Source organism: Anser brachyrhynchus, assembly GCF_964034855.1.
Source record: "Anser brachyrhynchus genome assembly, chromosome: 9".
In the NCBI taxonomy this organism is placed as follows: domain Eukaryota; kingdom Metazoa; phylum Chordata; class Aves; order Anseriformes; family Anatidae; genus Anser; species Anser brachyrhynchus.
This window is the reverse complement of record NC_137703.1, coordinates 15113877-15136407: the sequence shown is the minus strand read 5'-3', so window position 1 is coordinate 15136407 and position 22531 is coordinate 15113877. Positions and strand designations below refer to the sequence as shown.

The following is a 22531-nucleotide window of genomic DNA, read 5'->3' as shown; positions in this document are numbered from 1 at the left end:
TGTTTTTGAAGCCAACATCCGTATGACTGGGCTTTTGTGCAATTTTGCTGACTAAAGTCATTGGCATTGAACTGAGATGTGAAAATCAGCAGTGAGCTTTGTATCGCGTTAGAATTTCATATTCGGGGAGAATTTTACATTCTGGTGGCTGCTCTTTGGTGGTGTTTTGTTTTCCCCCCGAACACTCACAGAAGTTTTTGATGTCGATCTTAGAAACACCGTGCAAGTTGTGACTGGATCGAGCCTTGTGTGGCTCCTCTCAGGTAACACGTCTGAGTGGATGGATAGGGAAATTAGATGAGCCTCAATGAGATTTAAAAAAAAATAAAGGGGACTTTCTGACTCCCAGTTGAGTGGTTCTTTTAGGCCTTGCTGCTTCAGGTATACTTGGTTAATCTCACCTCGTAAGTTTTTAGTGAAAAAGAGAAGTAAATTGCACCCTTGCAGAAGAGATGGTTTCACTGCTGTCAACGTAACGTTTAGGCTGCTACAGTTAAAGGACTATCATCTGTCGAAAATCTTACGACTCGGTTTGAAGCAAATTTAAGGGAATTCTGGGGATATTTATGCTCTTTTGCAGTTGGATGAGTTTACCACATGGGGGCAATATGCCACTGGACTTTGTTTATTCTTTTACCTCTACCTGTCTCTGAAGCAAATAGGTGCCAGTTTGTGGTTTTTGCCTGGACTTTTGTTTAAGTGCATGTGGCCGAGCAGCCATGTTTCTTCGCAGCTTGTAGCTTGTGTTTGCTTTGGGGTTTGTGCTGTTGATCCAGAAGTGCTGCTGGCTGCAGATGAACCTTCTGGGTAGGAAGAACGTGTTCAGACAACTACACCAGGCGGGCCGAGAGGAGCTGCGGAGCAAGTGCCTGCGTGTGTGCGTGCAGGTATGAACATATGTTGTGCTTAATTTGTCCCTCGTAATTGCCACTTTCACCAGGAGACTTGACTTAAAATACAATTATGAAAGTCAGAGTAGGTGATTACAGAGAAGTGTTGCATCCACTATTTTTTCTGTTAGCAAACTAGCACATTTTTTTTCCTACACGTAAATGCCCATGCCTGTCTTAAAGAATTAATTGGGTAATGTTGCAGGTCAATAGGCTGAGGCTAGTAGACTTCACATGTTATAAAGAGTCATGTCATCGGTAGGTAGTGTGTGTAGACGGGCTCCTGAGAAATGCCCGAAAGGGGAGCAACCTGAAAAGCCTGAAGGCTTACCCTTGTGCTAAGTGCTATAGCATGATGATTGGGGTGAGGGTGGAAAGACAGAAGTATTTAAGATTGGAAGTGGAACACCCCCTCTCCACCCGAATTTCTGTAGCATGGGAATTAGTTTCTGTAGTTGGTTTAGCAAGGTGCTGCTAATGATGAGTACCTTTGACATTATATCTGTGCCGCTTTTGAAAGTATCTTTGTTCATTACAGTATGAATTTATTTCTCCAGTACCTCCAGGTGACTGTTAACAGTAAATTAACCCGGTGCGAGAGGGATTCCAGAAAATGGTAGGTCTTATTCTGTCTTTGCCATTCATTCTTTGTGTTGATCATGTGGATCAAACCTCCCATTACCGGCGGCAATTCCTGTTTGCCTTGACTTGATACTTTCATCCTTTGCTTATGACAGTCGGTGTATTGATCAAATTCTATAATTTCACTCTCTTCTCTCTGATGTTTTCCTACCATCTAGGGTACAACTGGCTTGTGAATAAAAAACAACACCTGACTAACAGCTGGAGCTGGCTTGGTTTTCCTACTGGAGAAGTGGTCTGATGTAACTCTGTTCATCACCAATAAGATGGGTTGAAGAATGATTTACCCATCCACGTAGCGCAGTCTCTACTGAGATGTCAGTGCTGATGTGAAAGGCAATCCAGGGAAGCGATGTGTGCAGCAAATTGTTGAGTATCTCCAGGTAGTAACAGGAGCACTGCATTACAAGGCAAAATACCTATACTAGCTTTAACCGAAGTAGGACAACAGCAGCAGCCCGTGGCATTCAGAGCTCTGTGAACACCCCTGTCCAGGGATCCTGATGCTTCAACTGGCCTACCTGCAATGAAATCTGTACCAATTCATCTTTGCATCTTCAGCATTGATGTGCTTATGCATGTTCTCATAGGGTCACAGAATAATAGGCTAGAGAAGTGAACTAGTGATGTGCAGCCCAGTTACAGTGGGGAAGTGTAGAATACGTGGCATACATATGGCTTGAATTATTGTAATTGTTTCCATTCTCACCATTATCTATCTTTTACTATAGACAGAAAGGGAGACATAAGCTTTTTGGAATTGCTCGCCTTTTTATTACATAATAGGAGACTTCTAAGAAACAGAAGTTGGTAATATGTAACTGGAAAATATGAACTAAAGAAATTAGCAACAGAATATCTCTTTGCCATGATGAATGATTTGAACAAGAAGAAGCTTTTCCAGACACTATCATTCTCGGTTGGATAAGAAGGATCTTTTTGCTTTGAAGGACTTCCTCTACCCTCGTCCCAAGGATAATTAAAGAGGTGACATAGTATTATAGTGAAAGGGTAATTCTAATTGTCTCACTCAAGCCAAGAGGAGTATATTATGTAGATTATCTGTAACATCAGTTGAATGAATGAGTTACGCACTATCAGTTTTTATCTCACAAGGATGAAATTGTGCTTGGTCCTTGTATTGTATCCTTCCAATAGCAACAGCTGACTTTCATTGTAATTAAATTATTCCTTTTCTAGTTTTATTCCCTAAACTTCCTCTTCATGTAAATGGTTCAAATGTACTGCCTGGATGCTCAAAGTTTGCCTTCATAGGGGTTAAGGAAACTCATAGGTCTTTGCATTTCTATTTTCCATGCAGACAGCTGTGAAGTACGTACTGCTGATTCAGTGTGCGGTGGATAGATAATAGCATCCGTTCCCTCCTTTAGCATTCAAGTCCGTTCATCAACACCATGTCTCCAGCATGTTTTGTGTGTTCAAGTAGGCAAACGTTTTTGTAAAAGACTGTGTTAGGTCAGAGGCTCAGCCTGGTAAGGCACTTCCTATTCGTACCCCACTTGGTTGGGATTAGGAACCACACCATCCATTTCATTGGCTGTTGAGTGTGATTCAATAAGCACAAAGTGCAGAGCTGTCATTTCTTCTAGCTTGTAAAAGTGGAGTCTTGTTTCTTCTTGTATCTTCCTCTGCTTATGGTGAAGGAACTGAAATGGCAGGTGGTGCCATGTCCCTTCATAGCCTGGTCATAAGCTCGTGGCTACAAGAGCAAAAACTTGTGGTGACTTCTCTAACAGAAACTGTTGCAGAAAGGTTTTAGCATCTAGGCAGTAATAGCTGCTGCTACATCAGCGTGGGTGTATGATCTCTTCTGAAGACTTGGGAATGCTGCTGTGAAGAGGAGACTTCTTCAGGTTCAGGCTGAAGGCAAGTAAATTAGTCTCAGAGGAATACCTGTGTATCCTGCTAAACTCCTTGTGCTATGATGAAGAATAATTTTTTGCCTGTGGTGGGTAGAAAGGCTTAGAAATGATCTGCATGTACAAACCGGGTACTGGGTACATGGACGCTTAAAGCACACAAACTTTTCATCACTGGATTGTTTCAGCTCGGTACATGACATGTGTTTTGTGTGAGCAATAAAAGTTAGCAATACACAGCGAAGTGTAAACAGCAGGGTGTTGACGCTTCTAAAGACTTCACTATATATGCAATTATTGCTTCCTCTCTTTAATTGTTGTGGTGTGTTGCTTTTAAAGTGATCACATCGGATTTGTTCTCCAACTTAGCCAGAGCTGCCACAAGAAAATCTTTGTGCTTTTTTTAGATGTTAAAGAAAATAAGTGACTGAAATGAAGATTACTTTGCAGTGTCTGCACTTTAAAGGATATGAAAGTGCATTAGTGCTTAAGCTGCAAATAGAATTGACTGCTCTGTTTTCATTGCCTATGGAAGTGCAATGCAAATGGTAGGCAAAACAGGGTATTGAAACATCCATTTCAGTTAGGAAAGCGCTTCAGTTTATCAGAGTGACTAATGTTTTTTTATGGATGGAGTTGTCTAAAATGTGTATACTTTTTCAGCTTTTCAAACTTTTTTTTTTGCATACATGGGATTCTTCAGCTCTGTTTCAGCTTTTGAAGGAAAATGAACAACAATGCACATTTTAAAAATCTTGCGTCTTTTTAAGAGATGAGAATGTTGCTCGTCAGGAATTACTCATTAATTTTGTGAGTTACTTCGTCTGTGGGTGAGAGTGGTGAGGCTGCTCCAGGATGAAAGGGCTATTCTGCATGATTTATGTGCTTTGTTAATCCAAAAGTCATATGCTGTTTTGTTTTTCAAATTGTTGTGAAAAGGTCAAATTCTCAGATACAGGGTGGCTCTGCATGTCTTGTGTTATTGGCCATCTATCCTTTCCTGGGTAAATCCAGGTGATTCTCTCATTTTTCTCGTTTGTCATCTTGAAAAACAGACTCTAATGAGACATGGTCCCTCAGAGGGACTGAGGAGATTTGTCAAAGGCAGTCCTTTTTAGGAAGAGCTGTTTTCCTGACTGCCAGATACCAGTCAGCTTTGGCATCTACTTTTCAGCAAATGCGAATCTGGAGGGTGCAGAACTCTGTTCAGGCAGAGCACATCTGACTTAAAAGCATGCGCTTCATTGTGCACTGCATTTCCTACAGTATTTGGTTCCTGTCTGTGTTACTGAGGGGTGGGCTTGCTGGTTTGGGAAGGAGGAGGAGGAGGCTCTGATGGTCTTCAGCCTCCTTGGCCATGGCTGTGCCTGATGTCTGTGCTGGAGCCACACACGTGCGTGCAGCACCCCTGCCTTCTCCACTATTCTGCTGCATGGCTGTGGCTTTTTCTGTCCCTATTTAAAACGTATCTGAAAGAAAGTTAACTGAACAAAAACCTGGAATGTTCGTTATTCAAAGTAACATGGGTGTGATTTGTCACCTGGCACTTAGTTACTGGTGCATGGAGTGGTATCCTCACCGGAGTAGCACTCACCTGCATAAATGGGATTTGTCTGTGTTTTGCATCCCTAAACAGGGCACCTGCCTGCCCTGGGCATCTGTGTGTGCGTGGCTGTGTGGTTTAATGGCTCTTTTTTCAGAAGCAGGGCTGAGGGGCAGCTGTTTTGGTGAGCTACCAGCCCTTCAGCTCTGGTGGGAAAGGCTATGGTGTAAACATTTCTTTAAAGCGCCTGACTCCCAGCACTCTTTTCATGCTGGAAGAACACACTTTTTTCACTCTTAAAACCCTAAAGTATTGTCGGAATGAATTAAACAGCAGTGCAGGGCAGAGAAGGATAAGGCAGCCCTACGCGATGGAGTAGGAGGAGTACAAGCTGCCTGAAAGAAGGACTTGGCCCCAGTTGCACGTATCCTGGCACCAGCTCTGAGGGTCCTTCTGTAGGGTCTGGACTTCTCCGGGGATTCCTGAGCCCACCGGACACCCGGTAACAAGATCCCAATCCTCGGGATTAAGCCCAAGGCGTATTTTGGGGTCGACGCGCGTTGCTGGAACCCCGCAAAGCGCCTGCCGGGGCCGGGCCGCCTCTGCTCAGGGGGACGGCATCGGCGGCCGCCCCGAGCGGCATTCCGGGGGCCTGGAGTGGGCACGGGGAATCCAGGCGCCGCGCCCGCAGGAGCCGAAGGGCCTCGCTTCCCCCCTCGGCTTCCAGACAGAGCCTTTTTGTCGGGCCCGCCCGCAGGCCGCGGCCCTCCGCCTCCCGGCTGCCCAGGGCCCGGCCCGGCCCCGGGCGCGGCCGCCCAATGGCGGCGCGGGGCGGGCGCCGCGGGGCCGGGGCCGGGGCCGGGGCCGGGGCCGGGGCCGGAGCCGCGGCGGAGGCCGAGGCCGAGGCGGCAGCGGGACGGCGGCCGGCCCTCGGAGGTGAGCGGGGCCGAGGAGCGGGGGCGGCGGCGCGGGGGGAGCCGAGGGGGTCCCCCGCTGTCCCCCCCCCCGGGCTGCGGGCGGGATCCCCGGAGCGGGGCCTGGGCGCCGGGCCCGGGGCTGGGGGGGGTCCGGCCCCCGCCGTGGCGCTGCGCTCGCTGCGGGTTCTCGGCCGAGGGCTGCGGGAGGCGATGTCCAGGCGGTGCTGTGCCCGGCAGCCTCCCGGCGGGGTCTGCAGCCTCCAGCTGCGTGCCCTGCCCGGGCCCGGCGGGCGGAGGCGGGTTCCTGCGGAGATTTCCCCCCCAAAATCCCGAGTAACTCTCGGCCGCTCCCTCCTTCGCTTCTCCTCTCTTGCTTCCGACGCCCCTTTGTAATGGAGTTCGGAGCGGGCAACGGGGGAGGTTTTGTGGAAAACAAAAATGGAGGAGCGTGGATTTTGACTGTGTTCGGTCGCGAAGAGCTCCCGTGGTGGTTCCTTCTGCCGTGTGTTCGCGTCTGGTTTGTTCCCACTGCCCCGGGAGCGCTGCTGCAGGTGGGACCCCAAAGGGCTCCGTGCTCGTGGGCCGCCGTGGCCGTGTTTTGGGGAGAACTCCTGCCTTCTGCCCCTGCTGCATTAACTGTGCTCTCGGCTCCCTAGGAGCACGGACGGCGTTCGAGAGAGCAGTCCGTGCACGGAGGTGGTAATCTGGTGGTGGGATTTAGGAACTGACGGGCGAGGGAGCGGTGGAAATCAGCTGTTCTTCCGATTTTCTGTAACCGGCTAAAGCAGCGTGCCCGAAGCCGCCTGCTTTCAGAGCCTGCTGTCACGTCTGGTGGCTCTGAGCGGGGACAGCGGTGCGCCGCAGCCCCTCAGCACCCCGCTGCTGTTCTGCAGCCCTGCGTGTTCGGTTCGCTTGGCCCCAGGGACCGGCCGTGGTCCTCAGCCTTCCCCGTGTGTCCGTCCCCTTTCAGGGAGCCTGGGGAAGCTGTGGGCTCCGGCACAAGGATGCAGCGATGGCAGAGGGCAGTGAGCACAGGGCCAGGGTAACGGGGGGAACGGCGTTTGGGTTGGAGGCAAGGGGCCTGGGCTGAAGGGAGAGGCACATGCTTTTCAGAGGAGGCCCTTTCGCCCAGGTCCAGCTGGGGTCCTGTGTTCTTCATCTCTGTGTTCAGTCACTGTAGCTGTTGGATTCCTGAAGCATCAGGTGGTGCCAGCTTGGCAGTGCTGCTACGAAATGGCCTGTAGTAGCATTAGCAGGTGGTTATTCTCTAGTGAAAAGAGTATGAGATGAAAGCTTGCTCTTGGTGAGGTGAAGGGACCTGTTTTGAGGACTGTCCAAGAGAGCTCCTCTCCCGATGAGAGCTTCCTCAGCGCTCTGTCAGGGTCTCACGAGGCGCAGGTCTCTTGGAATCCCTTGTGTAACGGAGGCACGTGTCAGCCTGCTCGTACTGAGGAGCTGGGAACCGAGGATGGAGCATCGTGGTGGCGCTTTGTCGCTACCAGGAGGTACCGTACTCGGAGAAGTCCCCTTGAAAACCTCTGGCATCTCGAGGAGCCATATCCTCAGGTATAAGCTGCCTTTCCAGATTTACTGCTAGCTGAAAAGCGCCGTCTCGCTTCTGAAAAAGAAATGTATTCCATCAAAGCAGAAGATTAAACTCATTGCGGCTTTGAAGCTATTTCAAAAAGGCAACAAAAAGTACATAACGATGTCAATTTTTTAAAGCTTTGTTACCAGCTGCTCTTTCAGACTGGCTTGGGGCTGAGCGTGACAATCGCTGTGTCGCTGTGCCTTGGGCAGTTGATTTGAGTTTTGATGTCTGGTCCCTATTTATGGGAAATTATCATGATAAGCACTCAAGGCAAAGAAGTTTAGGGTGGGTGAATACAAGGAAGATTGTTTTCTTAGAACTGTTAATGCAGTGGTAACGTTGCATTTTAGTTTTATATTGATGAAGTGGTCGATGAGACTTTGTTCTGGCTTGCCTGGGATGGGAGGTGCTCTCGCTTGCTGTCGGACACTTTGCTCAGCCTCTCTTTCTCCCCAGTGCTTGCAGTTTGTCTTGAGCTTTATGCTCTCGTTTTCCTCCATCTTTCGTTTAGATAGTCCCTTTAACTGAAATGCTTCCTAAATCGTAATGCAGCGTTTCTTGTTAAGAAATAGCAGCCAGCGTGCTGCCAGTGTAAAGAACAAACAGGGATGTGCTGTAACCAGTGATGCAACTGAAAGTAGTGCTTGGATCGGTCTGTGCTGTGGTAGGCCATGCTGTTTGGGGCTATTTTAGTGATTGTAATGGCATTTGGCATAGAAAAATGCTCACAACTGCCATGCAGCAGATAGGGAAATTCTCTTCCAGAGAGGCCTGGGTTCCTTGTACACAGCATGTTTCCTGCCTAGATGCTTGTTAGACCCTAAAAAGCCAAATAGATTCTAGCTGGGGACTGGTGCAGTGGTAAATGTGTTTAGGATTGTGTCACCAGCAAGTTGTGAGGACATACCTAGTTGAATTCACTTTTCCTGTTAACAGCTGTGAGGGGGAAGGACTTTGCCACCTGCAGTTTCTGTTTTACGTGACTTTTCTCTTTCCTGCCTTATCAGCAAAGCTAGTAAAAATACCCGGGAACTCCTGGTTTATTCTGGAGTTTGGCTGCCTGTTTTACACACCTTCGGGTTCCGTCTAGCTTCAGCCGACGTGGAGGCTGCTGGAGTTGCTGCTAAGGGAGCTCCACCTGCCCGCAGGAGGGCTGTGCTCGTGTCTCCACGGCTGTCCTGCTCACACCTTCCTCGTTTTAAACAGCCGTCGTGTTTGCTCCTTCTGGTACTTGTTCATTTAGAACTAGACGAATGTCTTTATGGATTGTTAATTTTAAGAGCAGTTGTCTAATAAACACCCTCGTGGGGTTTTTTGTAACTAATTCTGGGCAACTTCAGTTGCTTGTAAGCTTCTGACTAGCAGTAGCAAAGTCCTTCTGTGCATTTCAGTTACAGGGTTCAGATTTGCTGGTCCGCAAGCTGGCTGCTGATACTCGAGCTACCTCATGTTCTCTTTACAAGTGCGAGGATTAAAGCCTAAAACACTAATTTTAAATGATGTTGAAGGTTGGCTCCATTGCTCTGAGGAGTTAAAGCTTCCTACCTGCGCAAAGCACAGGGAGCCAAAGGAGTGCTTTCATCATCTGCCTTTCCCCTATCTAGACGACACAGGTCTATTGCAAAGCAAGCACCCAACACTTCCCTGCAGTTTTTGTAGTGCTGTAGCCGTGTGAGGCAGTTCCCAGATGCTGCTGCCACCACCCTGGAGGTGCTGCCACCCCTCCGCAGCCTGTGAGAGCCAGGGGCCAGCGCTGGGAGAAGGCTGCGCACGCAGGCTGGATGGGGGCACCGCGTTCAAAGCCCTGCTGACTCACCTGGGGTTTTTCAGCCCCCCCTGACTTCACGGCACCTCTCCTCGATGCCCAGCCGTAGCAATTCCTGGTGCGAGGGGAGCTTGGCGCTGGGTATTGAGGGCGGGCGAGGAGTTGCGTGCTGCTCCCCGGGAGCAGGCTGGCAGCCTGAGGACTGGGCGCCGCCGAGCAGCTTGCTCTCCTTTCTGTGTCCCTTTCCTTGCACAAGACGTGGCCCCGAGTGTTTGGTCCTGTTGAGCTGGGTTGGGAACACAAACAACAGCTCTGAGGTTTTTTTGTTCCGTGTTAAATTAAACATCTGCTCTCCTTGCAGTGGCTGCCACCGAACCATGAAAGCCAGGGCAGGGCTGGGCTGTTTGAGCTGCAGCAGGGTTCTGCAGTTGAGATTTTTGCCCACTGACTTAATCTGGGCACAGCGCAGGTTTGCTCATGAGATTAAGAACAGTTATCTGCCACAGAAATCTGCGTTACGACGGCCCTGAGCTGCGTGCACTGGTTGTAGTAGTTACAGTTTTACATGAGTCATCGTTTTAAGGGATGAAGAAAGGTAATTGCTCCTGTTATCTCAGGGTGCGGGCTGGCTGTAGCACAGTCAGGTAAGTGGTTAGGTACCGCTGAAGGAAGAGCCCGGTGTTAAACCCCTGGCTGTCTGTTCCTGATGTCTTCTCCTGTGCTGGCAGCAGTGCTTGTGCTGTTCGTGGTGCCCTGGTACAGGGAGCTGAATCGGCACGAAAATGAATCAGAAATTAAAATGTCAGTGCAAGAGGAGGCGGGAGGGCACAGGTTGGAATATACTGTTTTCTAACCATGTTTTGGAATAGGTATTTTTCTCACCACTAATTTTTCTTCCCAGCAGCTGGATTTTTGACCAGCATTTCATCAGATTTATTACTGGTTCTGATAGTGGGGTGAAGAGCATTAAATAAGGGCTGTGCTTGTGATTCGGCATCAGTGGTATTTTCACATGGGATACTGGTGTTCAGGCTGTAATTCTCTGTTTTCTTCTACGTTTTGTTTAGGCTCTGCGCACTGTTGAAAAATGGGAGAGATAGAAGGGACGTACAGAGTCCTGCAGACTCCTGGCTCTCGTTTGGGTGCCCAGAAGAGCGCTGGAGTGAGCACCTTGGAGCCGGGACAGAACCTCTCGACTGCAATGGCGTCATCACCTGCCAAAACGCACGAGAAGGATCTGCAGGTCAAAATAAAGATGTTGGACAACACAGTGGAAGTACTTGACATCGAGGTAAGAGAGTTTTAAACCTGGTTTCAAGTACACGTAGCTTTGGAAAATGTAAAGCCTACAGGATCTCCTGCTATACAGAGCTGGGACGTTTTGTGGCAGTATCTGAATAAAGACTCCTGTAGGGAATTTGCCTACGTACGTTTAGTGAAGTGAGTAGGACATCTTGTTTTTTAAAATCTTGTAGTCTAACAGATGTTTGTATTTTTAACAGACATTTATTTCAATACAAGCACATACTGTTAACAAGAAATTTTGACCGTTACTTGCTTTGGGGGAACACCAAATGTCTTGTGCCAAATTATTCTTGCTTCCTGAGCCATATGCATCTTCGTAGCTTTGGCAGTTGGGAGGGCAGAAGGGCTTTTTAAATTACTACTTTTCATTAATTATTTTAATGGTTTATGTCCTCTTCAAGTTCATATCAGAAAGCTTTTGCTTGCTTTCACACTTTGAGAGGGAGGAACCAGAGGGGTAGCAGTGTTTCAGAAAATCAGTATTTAAAAATATGCTTGCTTAACAATTGGGGAAATCTGCCTTAAGGAGTACAAACCACACTCAAATCGGGGTAGTTCTATTAAAAAAAAAATCGCTCTTCAAATTCTTGTTTCATACTCAGCATTAACCTCAGACTTTTAATTTTGCTTGCCTGAAGAATTATTGTTGGAGAACATTTCTGGGCTAGTGAAGATACTCAGCTATTGGATATTCTACATTAGTATAAAATTCACTTTATAATTAGCAGTTGTAGCCTTAATTTGTTGCATAGACTTAAACAGGTTTTTAAAAGTGGAGCAAGAATGATGTCTGTGGAACTCTAAAGAAAGACAGCAGCTTTTTGCCATGTCCTCTATGGATTGCTGCCTGACTGTTCAAGTCTCAAACATGAAATCTGTTGTTTGGTTTGTTTTTGTTTTTTTTTTTGGTTGTGTGAGGCTTTGTCTGTATCCTTCCACCTGAGGACACAGGTTACAGCAAACCCATCTGTCCTTTACTTACAACACAGAACACCAACAATTGCATTTTATTTTTTTTTGTGAGAATAGCTTTAAAAAAAAATCTGTGGTTCTCTTGAAGCGTGATTTATTTTTTTTCAAGTTGATGAAGATGTTGGAGCTTTTGTGTTTTTGATTTAAAAAATTAAAGCAACAACTTTGTACCTTTGCAAATCACTGCAAGCTTACCATGAGCTGTAAAAATATACATGAAGAGCTTATAACTGCTAGTTCCCCGTTTTATTCATGTGAATGAACAGAAATTATCTGTCTTAGCATAGATGCTTTCGTTCTCTTCCCTGTCATATTTGTACCAACTTTTTGTCTACTCTTCTCATGATATTTGTGTCAACATCACGTTCCACATGTCAAAACCATTAATTCCTTGCTCTTACATTTTTGGTCTTGGACTGCTGTGGGTCATACTTCAGTCTCGCCTGTCTGACCACTAATCTAGTTTCTGTTCCGATTCCTTCATTTCCTTCAGCTGGCTGCCTCCTGCAGAGGCACTGTATGGTCTCTAGGATGTTACTGGGTCTTCTCCACAGCTAAAACTTACTCCATTTTAGCTCACTCCACTGTTGCAATGGCTTATTGCTTCTCTCTGCTACCAAAGTCCTTGGGGGCTCGGCTCCATCCTCTGAGTGGGCCACAGTACCTGTTTGGTCTCATTTTTTGCCTTTTTTTTATTTATTTGTTTTTTCTCCATCATGACAAGAGGTTTCTCTTAATTGTGAGCAATCTTCATTATCTCCTTTTACCTGGAAAGCTCTCTCTGGTTATGAAATCCACAGAAACACCGGAATTTGTGCAACTAGCTTGCTGAGGCAGAAGTTAATATCATACCGCTCTTCTTTAAGAAGTCCGTCAGAACTGAACAGCTGAGAAACTTCTGCCTCTTGTAAGCAGTAAGGAGAAGGAATGATTTTGTCTGTAGGCCACTGAGCACAGAAAGATCCGTAGTCATCAACTGTACCATTAGTGAGTCTTAGTGACACACTGCCTACATCTTCTTTTGCTTTTGTCTAAAAATGTTGTGTCAGATGGGGAGGAGGTATTAAATTGCAACCCCCCTGCCTCCTAATTGTCTCCGTGGCCTGGTGGGGTAGCAGGAACTGCTGCCTGCTGGTTTTGATGGAAAACTGATTTTTTCTTCCCTTGGGGACTAAGGGGGAGGAATTAAGAAAAGTCGGTCATGTTTGGTAAATAGGTGGTGTAGGCTTGGATAGACAGTTTTTTGAAAAAGCAGTGAATAAATTGATGATGAAGCAGCTGTCCTGGAGGGGTTGAAGCTCTGACTTGAGTGACACTTGCCCACTCCGCTTTGCTTTCAAGCTTATTTTAGCTGGGTCTGGGAATGAGAGGTCACGTTGTCTTCACTACCTACTTCGTGTGGCTTGTGTTTATTGGACTAGGTCAGCAATAACTTAGTGTAGCCAGACAAGAGCTCTGTTGTGGAGGGCCGAATATGAAAAGATGTGGATGCGTAAAGAAGGAATGTGCTGCGTAGCTTGTCTGAGCCTCCCAGAAGCAGGCAATGAGTTCCCGGCGCCGGAGCTCAGTGTGGGCAGGTAACCTGAAGGTAACGTGGTGTTCCCAAGCAAGTCACGATCTCTTACTGGTTAAAGGTGGACCTTGACTGCATATAAAAGTTTATCAGAGAGAACCCGTCACGTTTTTTCTCAGCTATTTTCTTAAAAGCTCTGCAGGCAGAGAAGGAAGTGAAGTCTTTAAAGGGAAGCAGGACTGAAGACTAAGCTGTAAAGGCCTTTCTCGTATGTTTTGTTGGTACTGCCATCTAAGGGAGATGTATCTTAGGGCAGAAGGGACTTCCCTTCCTGTTTTTAAGATCTGTGGCAAGTAGCTTTTTACTGAGAAAAACTGTACGTCTTTGGAAGCAGAATTGGCGTGGTAGTCATCTCCTGGAGAGGGGCTTTTCTCTGCAGAGCTGCAAGGAAGATGGCATAGGAGCTTCGTATCCTACATCTCTTAGGAAGCTGCCGAAAATGGTCCACGCCAGCAATTTTAACTGTATAGGATAAACAGAGTAGCTGCCATAATGATCTAATCTTTACAGGCTTTTCCGTGTCATTTCCTCCTTTCTCCAACCCGCGTTTGAAATATTTACTTATGTCGTGGCAGGTGCTGGGAGATGCCCTTGTTTGGCAGCTCTTCCAATTGTTTGTGTTTTTTAACTCACCTAAGAGCAAAAAGGGACTGACAAAATGGCATGACTAATGGGACAAGGATAAAATGAAAAGGAAATCTTTCCTTTGTGTTGTTGTTTTTATCTAGAACAGTGTGTTAAAGGTTCAGTGCAGCTAAAATCCGCTGTCTTTTGTCTAAGATCCACTGCCTCTGTTCTTACTAACCATCTGTATTGTAAGGTTTTCTTTTTAATTATGAATCTCTTTAATCAATAAGAGAGAGCCATTCTTTAAAGCACATTGAGGCAGAACTCCTTTCTGGGGAATCTGTCCTGAATGCTCAAGCATGGAGCTTAAATGTTTTATAAGAGTTCAGAAAGCTGAAAACTGTGTGTTTATCCTTTCTCCTTTCCCTCCCAAACAGTAAAGAGACTGAAACATAAGCATTCAAAACTAGACTGGAATATTAATCGTTTCCATGATTTTTTTTTTTCCTTTTTACATTCAGCTTGCTTAGTTAATTCAGAACTTCCATGTCAAGGGGCACCTGTCCTCTGTCCTCTTCCCTCGGAGCTAAGTCTGTCCAAATGGGTGCTTTTGCAGACTACTAGATGAATGGTTGGAGAATTCAATTTAATTCAGATCATGGGCACACTTCAAAGTAAGCGGGGTTGTACAATAGAAGTTTTGCCAGCTTTTCCAAATTTCTTAAGAGATTAAACTTGGAAGCCTTTGATCAGCATAAAAATAAATGGAATGGTCTGGGCTGGGTTTAATTTGCCGAAATGACTGCTTGGTGAAATTGTACTTGTCTGGTGCAGGTTCTGAAAGACAGCAAAATGTGCTGCAACAAAGGGCAACTTAGGCTGCAGGAATTTGCAGCTATAGGAAGCTGTGCTTTAGAGTTGCTGAAAGTTTTTGCATAGATTTACAGTAGAGCTGCAAGTGGAGTGTATTAGAGTGATACACATAAGGGCTGTCAAAGACAGTGCAGCACGTGTATCTGTTAGGCAAACAATGCCCTTTATTTCTGTGCCACACTGATGGTAGACAGGAGGCTGATACTGGCTTAAAGTCGAGGTAAGTGAAACATCAGGTTTAGTTTACAAGAAAAGGGTCAAACTTTCCAGACCTTCTAGCTGTTTTCTCTGATGTAATATATTTATTTTGGGTCTTTGCCTCTCTCTGGCCCTGTTTTTTCTTTGCACTAGCTTATAAGATGTTGAACGGAATTGCTGCTGTAATGTGGTGTTAAATATTTGGTCTATATCCTGTTCCTGATGTAGGAAATATATATGCTTCCTTTCTTATGTGAATTAGACTTAATGCTATGAATAAGTGTCCTGGAAAAAGGCGCTTAGGTTTTTATACTTGAAGCTTACCAAGCTATTTTTGGGTAGAACTTAGCACTTTTTCTGCTGAGTGTATCTGTTTCTCCTTCTACTTGAAAATAAAATTAGTTAGTGAGAAATACCTGTGTTATGTTATAGTAGCATTTTTCTATATTTTTACCAACTTGCAAATGAATTCCATAAAAATGAAGTAGCCGTAATAGAATCATAGCACAGCAAAACCAGGTGGTTCTGCCTGCTTTGTTCAATGGGAAAACTTAAAGTAGAATTTCTGTTTCATGCTGTTCTTTGTCAAGTTGCTTTGAACAGTTAAGTCTGTTCTTTCTTTTTTTTTTTTTCTTTTTAATATAATGAAGTAACTTGCCTAAGTAAAACTTAAGGATATCCACGTGTCATGCACCATAATTTACTGTGTTAGCTTTGTGCTGTTCTGAATTCACCTTTCCATTTCAGCTAGCTTGTGTTTTCTGTGCTGGGGTTTCAGTTATGTCCCGTGGTCTCCCTGTGATCTGGAGTCAAGCATTGCTCGGGGTTTTCATGGTAAGGCCAGGGCAGGTATTCTCATGCCACAGAACTTGAAGCCTCAGGAAAATACTCTGTTGCTGTTTTTTTTTCTTTTTCTTTTTTATGCATTTCTACCATGCCTGTTGTTTCCTTGGATGTGGCTTAGTTTCTTGCAGATGGTTGCATCTCATTTTCTTTCAAACTGAAGCTCGTGGCGTGTTGTGTGTACCTGCCGTGCTGTGCCATTTGGCTCCCTTCTTTTGGCATGTGTGGGGTGAGCGGCGGGGAAGGACAGGGCTTCCCTGCAGGTTATGAGGATGCTGTAGTCGAGTAAAATTACACTTTTTTCCCCTGTATTTTCTCATTAAGTATTGCCCCCTCACTGCTTGTGTCTGCTTTGTGCTTACTGCTGTTCTGTGCCAGTCCTTCTGTTGTATAACTAAGGAATTAATGAGTGTTTTTCTGCACGAGGTGGAGAACGGTGACTTGCCGCCTACTCTGTCTAGCAGCGATATAGTCTTCTGGTCAGCTGTATGACTCTGGCCTTGTTTATTTAAATCTACAACTTTTACTGTTAGGCTGCAGAATTGCTTCACGTTTCTATGTCAGGCCTACATTTCGTTATTCTGGTTTGTCTGCCGTTTGCAGGCTGTAATTTATCTGTAAATTAATTTATCTGTAATTTAAAAATTAATCTGTAATCTAAAAATGTATCTGTAATTTAATCTATAATTTAAAGTGTCGCGAAAGCTGCGCCTTTCCTGGTACTGGTTATTCCGGAGCAGCTGCTGGAGCCCTGGGAGTCGGAGGCCCTGAAATCAGGAACTGGGTTAGGTCTTGAGGAGCATTTATGGGGCTGTGGAGGAAGCAATCTGAGCCTTGTACATACCCTGTCATTTCCTGTGGTTTGAAGGGAGCGTTTTCAGCATGCACTCGATGTGAAGTGTTGCTTATCAGGAACTCCCTCCAGCGCCGTGAGTGACCTTAAGAATTTCATCAGGGCTTAAGCATACGTTATGCAAACTCAGTGACTGCAAAGCACTGCTACTGAGGAGTTATAATTAAGAAATATGCATCCGTTACGAACAGAAAGCATGTAGCGGGAGCCGGAAAACATTTATTCTGAAGTCATTTTCCGAAGGGCAGTCCTTCCTGTGGCTCTTCAGTGTCTGGGCTCGGGAGGCTTCCCTGCAGGACGAGGCGGCCAGGCTCGGGTTCCCTGGCAGGCGAGGCTCTGACATGAGTCTGCTTCTGTGCCTTCTCCCCTGCTCGTGTACTTAGCCCTTCGTTTCGTAAAGGCTTGTTTCCCTTCTGTGCTGTAGAAGTATTAACAGCTTAAATATGTGGGAAGTGGGAGGACAGACTGCTTCTGAATCCTATTAAGCGCTATGCTAAAAGAATCAAAATGCTGTATTAGTAAGCTCAGCGTTTTTCTTCTCTGAAAAAAAAAAGGCGGTAGAAAGAAATAGTCAAAATTCCAGAAAGAATCATAGCCAGATGTTTGTCATTGCTCTGCTTTGACTGTCCTAAATATGGCAAATAAGGTGCCTTAGAACTTATTTTTGTCTGACCTCAGTAGTGAAAGTTAGTAATTCACTATTTAAAATTTGAAGTTATTATAGCGTTTAAAAAGAAAGTAATTGAAGCTTTGCAGTTTATGTACCGCTTGATTCTACTCTGTACTTTCAAAACCTGTTATTTCGTGTTCGGGTGCTTGACTCTTTTGATGCTATGTAGGAATGTGGTATTGGGTGGGGAAAGGTAAAACCATAGCCGTTTCATTGACAGCCTGTTTTTAAAAGGAGGATAGGAATTTAATTTATATTGTAGAAACAACTTTTGCAGTTCTTTTGACATTGTGTCCAATTATATGGAAAGAAAATTGAGTTACAATTCAGCAAAGGAGAAACAATCTGAATATTCCTGTAAGAAAAGTGCATTAAAACTTATATGCATGTAAAGTGACTTAAAACCCAGAAAACATTTAGTAAAATAGTGATCAAGTGTTATCACAGTCCTTGCAATATAGATGTAATAGACCAAGTTCACTGTATGGCTGTGATACATTATATAGGACGTGCATAGATGAGAGCCTCTTCTCACATGAATTCAGAAGGGTGAATGAGGGATGGTACAAGAGCTGCGTTTATTCAGCTTAACACTGAGTTGGTATAGAGCTAAACTCTTCTTGGGCTTCCTTTAATTTGCTGTAAGTGCACTGAGTAATTCCTGCTTGGAATTACTCTGTCTGACAGAGATCTGATAGGGTAAACCAATGCATAACTTAATAATCTGATGTACATGCAGTGATACAATTCTTCTGTTTAATTCCTTCCAAATGGCTTCCAAAGTAACACATAATCTAATTGAGCAGGTTTTATTTAAAAATGGGAAACGTGTTAAAAAAAAAAAAAAGCTGTTACCTTCCTTACTAATTCCAATAACGTGTCTTGCTCAGTAACAAAGGAAATGCTGTGTTAGACTCTTAAACGCTTCTGCAGAATGCAGATGCTCATTTCTTTTTCACAGTCTAGTGATGAAAGATGGACAAAGTCAGCTGAAATTAGTGTTAGGCCATTCTATCAAAATAGCGGTAAGAAATTCTCTGTAGCAAAAGAGCCTGTGGTTGTCAGGGAGCCTTCTCTGAGTGGGTGGCGTGCAGAGCCGGGTGGCCAGCAGTGCCCCCGAGATGGATAATCCTGTAGAATACATAGCGCCTGAAAGAGCGAGAATAAAGGAGACCAAACAAAAAGCAAAGCCAACCCTGGTCAGCTGAAGACAGCTACAGAAATATGGTGTGCTAAGACATGGTTCAGAGCAATTTTTGGTCCGTGTCTACTGAAAAAAGGGACTTGACGTTGAGCAAGGATGGAGCCAGCTGATACCCCGCTGCGTTCAGAGAAACACAACCTTAGGAACATTCATTTAAACAAACAGGGTTGCAGAAGCATACCTTTGTGCCATCTGTTTCCTTGCAACAAAACACATTGCTGGCAAGGGCTTGAATGTTGCCTACGTGTGTAAAAAGGTGAGAATATAAAATGATTGTGTGAAAAACTGTGCTGTGATGGTGATACCTAGTGTAAAAGACGTTTTAAAGCTGTGACGTTGGGTATTGAGGGGCTGACTTGCGGGGCTGAAATCTACAGATTTGAAACAGGCAGAGGGGAAATGCAAGTCAGGCTCTCTGTATGTGAAGTGCCTTACTCCGTTACTCCTAGGTGATCTCTTTCCACCTGTAGTAGAACACTTCTGGTTCTCTGGTTTGCCATTTTATTTTATTATTATTATTTTTTGGAGTGCTATCGCTATTGTGAAAGCAGGTTTGAAAACATCACTAGAATCATTATCGTTAGAAGTTGTTAGAAGTCCCGGACTTCATTAGAAGTCCCAGCCTTGCGATGGAGGAAAGAGGGATGAAGCGAGCTAACTATTAACACCTGCTCACAGTGATGTTTCCACAAGTGATTCGGAAAGGTCCTTGGTGAGCTGGGAGATGCTGGTTGCAGGTGCACCTTCCCAGCTCGGAGATCTGGGCTGACACGTTTGGCTTCTCTGTTCCTTAAGCTGCTTTTCTGCTCCTCCTGTCTCCTCTGGCAGAATGCTTAGGCACGGTGCTTGATGGAGCCCTGACTCAAAGTGGAAAAGGCAAAACGTGTCTTTTAAAAATGAAAAACCGCAAAGCCTTCTTTGTAGAAGCTCCTTGTTAGAGCTCTCCTGTGAGTCGTTGAACCAAAATCATCCCGTGTTCACATTGTCGTGCCCCTCAGTCTGCTGCTCTGGCAGACTGGGGAAGCCAGCCCAAAGCCAAAGAAGCAGGAAAGTCTCCTGCTGGAGGTGGGAAAGTTAACAGAGCTTCAGCCTTATCTAATCTGGCCGATAGGTATTTATTAACCCATTGCCATCGTGTCGATGCTCTGCTCAAAGTACAGTGAGGAGTGAGGTAAGGACAGTGAGTACAATTTAGGTTACGTTAGGTACAGAAAGGTTAAATTAGGTACAAATGTTTGTAATGAAAAGATAGTTTGGGCCCTTCCTGTAAAATACCTGCTTTGCGTAGATAATCTTTTATAATCTTTCTATTTCCTCGATATTTTAAAATATTCCCCTGCATTAGGCTTCCTTACAGCTCTGTGCCAGCCTTTTTAGGTACTTTATGTGGGAAATTAGAGGTAAAACAAGTATAGCATCTTCTCTGAGGTTGATCCTCCTCGATTGTTCAGGGCACGTTAGGGAGATATTATGGGGAAGCAGCTTTGCCTATGCACTCTGTGTATTTTTTAGCAAGCTGCTACATTTGTGAAAAGCTCTGGATTGTTGGCTCTGTCGGATTATTTGTCTGACCCCTGCCGAGCATGGGTGTTAGCCCGCTCAGATCTGGACTTCAACTACTGATGTTTGGCATGCATTCGTGTTTCGACTTTGGATAAGTGGACAAAAATGCCAAAAGATCTCTGGAGTATCATCATGCCCCACAATGAAACCCTGCGTCCAGTCTTGTTGGTGCTGGCTTGGATGATAGTTTTGACCCCAAAGCATAATTGCTGGTAAAAGACTTGCAATTTTAGTAATCTTTTGTGAACAAAGGGAAGCAAAGCATTGTCTGTTTTTAAAATGTCTTAAAATAGTGGTGTTGTTTGTTTTTTTTTTTATATATCTATCTGTAGATAAATACAAAATGATGCTGTGCAGGTTCCTAGTGCACACAGTTTACGTGCATTAGGTGGAGTGGCATGTTAAAGGGAATAGCCGTGGGATACGTGGTATTTTGCACAGCTGAGTAGAGCCTTCTCAGTGGCAAAGCTGGGGGAAATACAGAGATCCCCAATCTCTTCTGATTTCGTAGCTTGGATTGTGCTGTTTTGTGGCCTACGTGAACAAAACGGGTACTGAGATGTTCCGTTATGTGCCCTCACTTCTTGAAGTGGGAAAAGTTTATTTTGAGGATGGCTAACAATGGCATGCTGTCCGTTTTGACAGCAGCCCTTGTTTATAACTATGCACTTTTATCTGGTCTTGGTTTTTTTGTCACCAATGGAGCACATCATGCAGCGAGCTGACAAAGCGGGGTCCTTGGTGTACGATCCGTGTTTAAGAAAGGCTGTCAGTGTGGTGTTGCTCAGCCTTTTAAAGATGATATAAAGTAGTATGCCTTGTAAATACTGTCCCAGTGTTACTGGTAGCAGCACAATTCCCTGTCATTTCCACAGCCATGATCCCCCTGCTGTAGGGATTCTGCCACCCCAGGGCAGATGCTGCAGTCGCTGGCATTCAATTGCTACCAAGTATGAACTTTGGTGCCACGTTGTCCTGTATCCTCTGAAGGTGGCTGTGAGGGGAGAAGAATAGCTGGGATATAGCTGGGACATGCTAATGTGTCATACGACCACCTAAATTTTAAAGCTTGGGAGGGAGCAGGAGGGAGAAATCATGATTATCTCATCCTTACAGCTGCAGGCTGCTCTCCTCATGAATCCTGAGAATTATTTTGTAGAAGTTTGGCTTCCAGTGCCTGTGAGCGGTTGTGGTCGGGAGATCAGCATGCTCAATCGAGGACCAGGATCTTGAGCAGCAGTGTCCTGATCAGCTCTTTCCAATGGTGTTTAATTTCAGTTTGAATTTCAGTGACTTAACCTCAGAATGTTTTTCCCTAGCAAGTCTAGAGCAGTGTTGGCACCCAAGGCATCGGGGACATGTGCGTGGGCTTTTCTGCTCTCCAAGTGATAAAAGTGACAGCGAATTTCTGCTTGACTCCCAATAATTTTCAAGTGGATCTTTTATGTGCTGTCTGTACATAGCGCTTGGCAACTGTTTGCTTCTCCAATCCTCAATTGTTATGCTGGTTTTGAAAGCCCCATGTGTCTTATTTCTAGTGCTCCTTATACTTCAGCACTAGAGTTCTTTTTGAGCTTGGGACCATGCTATATACCGAAGTACACATTTCCCAATCTTGTTCACACAATTCCCTCCCTCTTGGGGATCTTTTCCCACATCAACAAATGATTGTTTTCCTACTTTCAGGCATCTGGCAAGTCTAGCCACTCTGGAAAAGCATGTTTGGTAGGTAGAGCTGGTTCATTTGGCAGTGAAGTGTTCCAACACTGCGTGAACCTTTAAATGATTGCAGGTTTTAAAGCTAGCCTTAATTAAGTGAGCCAGGGGCTCACATTTCTGGAATAAATTGGCTGCAGATTCAGTTTAAAAAATCAGAAATCTTAAAAAAAAAAAAAAAAAAAAAAAAAAATTGGGGGGAGTCAATTTTTTTTTAACGAAAACATGCTCATTGGGCTATAATTATGCCCAGTATGCAGCATAATAATGTATCTTAAACTAACTCAGAAGTTTGTGTTTGATCTTGCAGTACCCATATTTGAGTAAACTTGATTTCAGTGCTATGTAGAAATACCGTGATACACAGTTGTGTTTTTTTTTTAACTCAGGAGGTAGGAGTCCTTTCTGTGGGAGGCTTCTTCTCCCAGAGTCACACAGAAAGCTGTTCTGTTTCCACCTGCGTGTAATTTCATGCTCCCTACTAATTCAAGTTTGCCATAGTTGCAAGTCAATCATAAGCAGTGCTTAAAACAACCTGTGGGGTGCTAAAGAAGAAAGGTGGAGAGAAAATTGTGTGTTTAACTTGTGCCAGTGGTAGTTAAACATATTGATGTCGGAAAAAGCAACTATTTTAGCTATGGAGGAGACGTGTAACAGCTGTGGCCCTGCAAGCTCCTCGACGTTCAGCCCTGTTTTAGGACAGATTACCTAGACAAGGGGTGAGAGCACGAGCTGGAACGTTTCAAATGCCATTTGCTATGTAGTTGTGGGCACTTGAACTTTGGAAATGGACTCAGAGTAGTCTTATTGGCGGGAATCTAATGGTAATTATTTTGGTTACCTTGAATGAGTTGATAGTGGCTAGAAAACTGGAAGCAGCTTATAAATCTTGCTTGTGTGCTGCGTTGGTTCCTGCAGCTCTTGTCTTAATTCTGGAACAAATCAGGATGGCCTTGATAAATGACA

The 22531-nt window shown here is 45.0% G+C and overlaps 2 protein-coding genes across 9 annotated transcripts in view; both read left to right on the top strand.

Moving 5' to 3' along the window:
• SEPTIN2 (septin 2) overlaps nucleotides 1-3663 on the top strand; it is a 32295-nt gene extending 28632 nt beyond the window's left edge. The window contains exons 15-17 of the mRNA XM_080604985.1: nucleotides 734-887; nucleotides 1448-1506; nucleotides 1691-3663. The gene's annotated coding sequence lies outside the window, so the exon portion shown is untranslated. The remainder of the gene's footprint in view (nucleotides 1-733; nucleotides 888-1447; nucleotides 1507-1690) is intronic.
• Nucleotides 3664-5737: 2074 nt separating this feature from the next.
• FARP2 (FERM, ARH/RhoGEF and pleckstrin domain protein 2) overlaps nucleotides 5738-22531 on the top strand; it is a 79990-nt gene continuing 63196 nt past the window's right edge. For 5 of the 8 annotated variants that reach the window (XR_013955136.1, XR_013955137.1, XM_080604970.1 and 2 more), the window contains exon 1: nucleotides 10296-10519. Coding sequence is in view for 6 of the 8 variants with exons in the window: in XM_080604970.1 (XP_080461096.1) it covers nucleotides 10316-10519 (204 nt within the window). In the remaining 2 variants the exon portion in view is untranslated. Of the gene's footprint in view, nucleotides 5892-6068; nucleotides 6424-10295; nucleotides 10520-22531 lie in introns of those variants that run through there. The other 3 variants (XM_080604972.1, XM_080604968.1, XM_080604969.1) reach the window with 2 other exon arrangements.